At 32.6% G+C, this 6,631-nt stretch overlaps 1 protein-coding gene across 5 annotated transcripts in view; it reads left to right on the forward strand.

Annotated features, from left to right (window-relative positions):
• LOC107736871 (alpha-adducin-like) overlaps positions 1 to 6,631 on the forward strand; it is a 60,421-nt gene that overhangs the window by 13,386 nt on the left and 40,404 nt on the right. For all 5 annotated transcript variants that reach the window (XM_016548240.1, XM_016548249.1, XM_016548266.1 and 2 more), the window contains exons 3-8: positions 2,366 to 2,528; positions 2,892 to 3,043; positions 3,127 to 3,207; positions 3,320 to 3,469; positions 4,780 to 4,923; positions 5,948 to 6,046. In XM_016548240.1, coding sequence (XP_016403726.1) covers positions 2,366 to 2,528; positions 2,892 to 3,043; positions 3,127 to 3,207; positions 3,320 to 3,469; positions 4,780 to 4,923; positions 5,948 to 6,046 — 789 coding nt within the window. The remainder of the gene's footprint in view (positions 1 to 2,365; positions 2,529 to 2,891; positions 3,044 to 3,126; positions 3,208 to 3,319; positions 3,470 to 4,779; positions 4,924 to 5,947; positions 6,047 to 6,631) is intronic.

The raw sequence follows: 6,631 nt of genomic DNA on the forward strand, positions 1-6,631 counted from the left end.
ATTATAAGGAGTAACGATAAGTTTTATGAAATGTAGTGAAGTAAAAAGTACGATCTTGTGCTTTGGAATGTAGTGAAGTAAAAGTTTTCCAAAGAAAAACATTTGCTTGAGTAAAGTAAAAATACTTCACTACTGTCCGCCTCTGCCGGTGAGTCTCGTGAAAACCAACGTTTGTTTACGAAATCCTCTGACATTCTTCTTTACAAATCCTCGTTTTGTACTTGTACTGTTTGTACTTGTACTACAAGTGACTGTTGTTTTGTTTTGATCTCTCCGCTGCGTTTCCGCGTTCGTTACTTCTGAGCGGCGCATGCGCAACGCTGACCTCATACGTCATCCGCCCGGAGCTGCTTCTGTTTACAACAGTGAGCGCAAGCTAGATTAAAGTGATTATTACGTTTTGAATATGGATATTTTTCTTACAAAAAGCTTTCTTTACAAAATTCTTACAAGATTCTTACAAAAATGCATTGATTCGCTACAGGAGGCCTTTGTTCAGCCCCCGGAGCCGTGCGAGACACTTTTTTTCTTATGAATGGGCGCTTTTTATTTAACTTCTTTTGGACTGAAGCAATGCAACACCCGCAGACTGCAATGATAGAGCTTGGAATAGCCAGGACAATTTTTAATATAACTCCAACTGGATTTGTCTGAAAGAAGAAAGTCATATACACCTAGGATGCCTCGGGGGTGAGTAACACGCAGCCTAATTTTCATTTTTGGGTGAACTAACCCTTTAACTGTCATCCAAATTCACAAGAAAGTGCACTATCCAGACTTAAATTATTATAATTCATGAACGCTTTTGAATACAGACCTAAGGTTGGTCTCTTTTTAAAGAAGACAATTAGCAGATTATTACAGAAGTGAAATCATTTAATAAAATGAAAGTATTAAAAAGTTATAGAAGTTTAAATTTACTGTAAAGAAAATGTATTGTACTATTTTTATTTTATTTTATATAAAATAAATATTTAAAAAAAAATTGTTAAAAATACAAAATTGCTATAAAATTAAAGCCGTATGTCTACATAAGTTGTGTTCCAAATTTGAAGTCGATATAAAAAAAATTGAGGTTCATATGCAATTTTGTTTAGGCGTTATACCAAAAACAGCCACCGGGTGCCACCCAAACTCCATTGAAATTTTTTTTGATGCATTTCTGTCACAAATCTATCAATTTCTCTCTCAAGATAATAAAAAGTTTTGATTCTAAAAGACTGTAATACATTTTGTAATATGACACCCCCGCTAAGGGGGAGGAGACTGCTAAAAGATTTTGAAATACCATTTCTATGGTAACGCAATGTCTGATTTCAAAATGGTTTTGGATTTTAAGCTTTCAAATGATATATAACTTATGATGATTACTAAAACCTGAGATAGGGAAAAAGGCAACGAAATAAAGACTTTTTGTGACAATGGCCAGAACTCCTGTTATGATGTAGATTTATTATAGACTCTTGGTGCACTCTTGTCATAAATTAATCTATTACTGTTCCTACATAATTTGTAACAAAATAAAATGGTAAAATATCTATTTAGGAGTCTTAGACCTTTCCAATGAAATATAGTTTGTCATGATTATACTAAGATTTAATTGTACTATAGTGAAGTAAACTTAGGTATCCCGTCCCGGTGACAGTTAAGGGGTTTTTAATGTACTCTGTGCTTGAAGTAACGACCGTCTTTAATCAAGTACCTTCAAATAGTTCCCTCTAATATTTTTCAGCATTGAGCAAATCTCTTCGAGTGCAAGTTTAAGTACATTTTAAATCTCCTCCCATTGGACTAGAAGTGCTGGAAAAAATGTAAATAATATTTAAATAAATAAATACATATAATTAATATAATACATGTAATGTAATGTAATATATTTAAATAAATGTTATATTAAAATTATTTAAAATTGTATTTAAATTTAAATGTATATGATAAAATTTAAATAATAAATAAAAAAGTATTTTAATAGTTCATATTTCATATTTATAATTCAGTATGATATGTTCTCTCTATCTTTATATATAGTTAAAATAATCTATCCATCCACCCACCCATCCACACACACACACACACACACACACACACACACACACACTACCGGTCAAAAGTTTGGGATCAGAACGATTTTTAATGTTTTTACAGGAGTTTTCCAGCTAATGGTCTTCATTTATAGTAATTAGTAATGCTAAAGCAATAGTAATTAAATTTTAACAAAGTTTTTGCCACAGACACAAATGTATCCTGAAATCATGCAGCATGTTTAGCCATATCTAGAATGTTATGCTGTTGACTTGGTAACCACTTAGCAACACCCTAGCAACCATGTAGTTCTGGTTGTAATTGCGTGTTTTGTGTGTTTCAGGCGTTCTGTGATGAGCTGGAGTCTCTGATCCAGGATCAGATGAAGAAGGGGAAAACCCCCACCAGTTTGCTGGCGCTGCAGCAGATCGCTGACTTCATGACCACCAGCGTCCCCACCATGTACCCCACCGCGCCCCAGGGAGGCATGGCAGCCCTCAACATGAGTGAGTGTGTTACTTCAGGAGCATTAATATGCTACTAATATGTGTGTGTGTCTGTGTATATGTGTGTGTTTGTGTGTGTTTGTGTGTCTGTATATGGGTGTGTTTCTCTGTGTGTGTGTGTGTTTGTGTGTGTGTGTATATATGTGTGTTTGTGTGTGTGTGTGTGTTTGTGTATATGTGTGTGTTTGTGTATATGTGTGTGTGTGTGTGTGTGTATATATGTGTGTGTGTATATATGTGTGTGTGTATATATGTGTGTGTGTGTGTATATATATGTGTGTGTGTGTTTGTGTGTGTCTGTATATGTGTGTGTTTCTCTGTGTGTTTGTGTGTGTGTGTGTGTGTGTGTGTGTGTGTGTTCAGGTTTGGGGATGGTGACTCCAGTGAATGATCTGAGAGGTTCAGACTCCATCGCTTATGAGAAAGGAGAGAAGCTCTTGCGCTGTAAACTCGCCGCGTTTTACCGCCTGGCCGACCTTTTCGGCTGGTCTCAGCTCATCTACAACCACCTGACGGTGAGTGCGTCACAAATATATACAGCACTGGACACGTTACATGTGAGAACTTCAATCCAAGCTCTCTTCCTCTGTCTCCTCAGGTCCGGCTGAACTCTGAACAGGAGCGTTTTCTGATTGTCCCTTTTGGGCTTCTGTACAGTGAAGTCACTGCCTCCAGTTTGGTAACCCTGCCTTTGTTTTTCTCAGCCATCTGGACATCAGAAGATAAAGGCTGACAGATATTATCATGTAGTGTGTAACTTCTGTATTTAGCAGGATTGTGTGTGTCCTCAGGTGAAGATTAACCTGCAGGGGGAGATTGTGGACAGAGGCAGCACTAATCTGGGTGTAAATCAGGCTGGATTCACCCTCCACTCCGCCATCTACGCTGCCCGGCCCGACGTCAAGTGCATAGTGCACATTCACACACCCGCTGGCACCGCGGTACCAATTCATATCATATATCTATTAATAATTAATTATTGATAGAAAATAATAATGAAATTATATTTAATCAATACAAAAAAAAAAAGATATGGTGTAAAATATATTTTTTTGTGAACAAACAAAAATTATGCGTTTACATTTTATCCATTTTTATTTGCAAATTCCAACACTTCATATAATATTTCATAATGTACTTTTGTACTTTTTTGGTGCATTTAGTCTCATTTCGGTTTAATAAATTAAATAAATAAATAAAAATACAATGAAATGAGTGCATAAATAGTGCAAAATGTATTTATTCTTGAATTTATTAAATTAAATGTATTAAAATGAGACCCGAAATGCACCTCAAAATATAATAGTGGACAAAATGTAATTATGAAATATATGAAATGTTAATACAATGAAAATGAAATGAATACAATGAAATGAGAGCATAAATAAATAGTGCAAAAAGTTAATTAATTAATAAAAAATGAAAAGAGATATAGTGCAAAATATATTTGTGACGATGAAAAATGACATTCGCCTTATTTGTTCACATTTGATCCATTTTTATATAAAGATTGCAACATTTAATGTAATTATTCATAATTTAATTTTGTCCATTGTTAATTTTGAGGTGCACTTTACGTCTCGTTTCAGTTCAGTGCACTTAAATTAATAAATTTGTGAATAAAAATACTGAAATGAGAGCATAAATAAATAGTGCAAAATGTATTTATTCATGAATTTATTAAAGTTCATTAAAATGAAATGAGACATCAAATGCACATCGAAATATAATATTAAAATTAATTTATGAAATATATGAAATGTTGCAGTGAAAATAAAATACAAGGAAATGAGAGCATAAATAACTGTTTCATTGCAATAAATATATTTTGCACTGTTTATTTATACACCTATTTCGTTGCATTTTATTCATTAATTTATTAAAGCTTATTAATATGAATTGAGACAGAATGCACCTCAATATACAGTAGCAGACAAAATTATAAAAATGAAATATAGGAAATGTTGCAATGAAATAAAAAAGAGATATGAGACCATAAATGTTGCAATGAAATAAATGCTTTTTGCACTCTTAATTTATGCTCTCATTTCATTGCATTTCTTTTTATTGATTTAAAGTTCATTAAAATGAAATGAGACATGAAATGCACCTCGAAATATAAATTATGAAATATTATATACAATAAAATGAGAACATAAATAGTGCAAAGTGTATTTATTTCATTGCAACATTTGATTTTTGATTTTAATTTTGTCTGATTTATACATATTAAGTGTTTTAATATTTCCAGGTGTCTGCTATGAAGTGTGGTCTGCTGCCCATTTCACCCGAGGCTCTGTCGCTGGGCGAGGTGGCATACCACGATTACCACGGTATTCTGGTGGACGAGGAGGAGAACGTCCTCATACAGAAGAACCTGGGTCCTAAGAGCAAGGTACCACAAATACACACAGATTACAGGGCTGTAGCACGTTCTGCTGAACTTCTAGCTTTGTCCGGTTTTATGTTGTGTAAAGTTATGCACTGAAATACCATCATCTGATGTTAAAATCACACTTACCTGAAATACTATTCCAGAAAGTGATGAATAAAATGAATGTGTCCAAAACAAATCCAGTTATAAATAAAAGGTCTAACCATTGCTTTCATTGTGAAAATAGAAATGACTGTATGTGGGTCAAAGACGTTAAGATGACCACATCAAAAGAATTTTACAAAAGTGATTTTATGTCCATAGAAAGCATATTAAATGTAAGTATTAAAAGTGTCTACTTTTAAGGTTTCAAAAAAGATAAAATGTCAAAATTTGGTTGTAATAATGTTACATTGTCATTCAGTGTAACACAGTATTTATGTAAAAATTCAAACAACATGCTTATTCTGACCTGTACATATTAAAATATATAAAAGAATAAGGGAGCATATTAAATTTTATTGTGTTTTAAATGAGTAAAAAATTCTTACTGACCAATGGGCAAAACCTAGGATAGTGGCACATTTTAAAAATGTAAAATTACAACTAATTAGTATTTGGGGTGAACGTAATTAGTCTTTTAATATGTCATAAATTGATATTTGTTGTAAATATTCCTGACAGGATTGTTACACTGAATGACATTTTAGTGGGTCTCTTCTGTAAATCAGGAAAACCCTTTTTCGTCTTTGACCTATAGACAAGTGGTTGAATTGGAATATATGATTTTTGTAAGACTGTAAAGTATATTTTATTGGAATGACTTTTTATGAGACAGTGGTTTTATTCAGAAATTTAATTAATGGACATTTAAAAAAATATTTTTGGAAAATTGTGGATTTTCTATCAAGTATCCAATTGAAAGTATTTATGTAATTAATTGAAGTCTTATTATTATGATAACTTTAAATTGCATAGCATTAATATAGCATTTGTTGCTGATATGGTGTTAAATTATTACATTTATAATGGTTTGTGTGTTCAGGTGTTGATTTTGAGGAATCACGGTCTGGTGTCTGTTGGAGAAACAATCGAAGAGGCATTTTACTACATTCATAACCTAGTCACAGCCTGTGAGATTCAGGTAACCATCAAATTAAAACTTTTAATTTCTGAATATTTTAATGTGTTTCCAGCAGGGTTTAAACTCCCTGTGAAGCCTGAAATAATAGTCAGAAAAATCTTTTTATTTTTTTATTTTTTATTTTTTATAAATAAATCAATAAATAAATGGAAAAGTTTATTTTGAACCTAAAAAATGTTAAAAAAAGTCTAAAAAAAAATGTTTTAAATAATATTTGATATGTCAAGCTTTTATGGCTCATATAGTCTGATACAGTGAAAATATGAAGGAAAATTCCGAGACCCAAACTAAAAAAAAAAAAAAAAGCAATTTGCTGCAGATGCTGATATTTCTATGATGAAATTCTGCTGCTTGTAATGTAAATCAGTGAGATCTTTATAACAGTAGAGCAGATACTGACATAAAATTATCTAAATCTCAGTCGTGGCTCTATATCTCCAGTAATCTGTCTCAGTGAGATGAGATTGAAATGCTCCAAACATATAATGCAGTGATTGAGAGCTGAAGAAATAAAGGCTCCTCAGAAGATGTGAGATGTTCTGGAGGCTTGTGAAGATCATTCCTCCGCTGAGGAACAGTGAAAGT

The sequence above is a fragment of the Sinocyclocheilus rhinocerous genome, unplaced genomic scaffold, assembly GCF_001515625.1.
Source record: "Sinocyclocheilus rhinocerous isolate Xijiao unplaced genomic scaffold, SAMN03320098_v1.1 scaffold2868, whole genome shotgun sequence".
Taxonomy (NCBI): Eukaryota; Metazoa; Chordata; class Actinopteri; order Cypriniformes; family Cyprinidae; genus Sinocyclocheilus; species Sinocyclocheilus rhinocerous.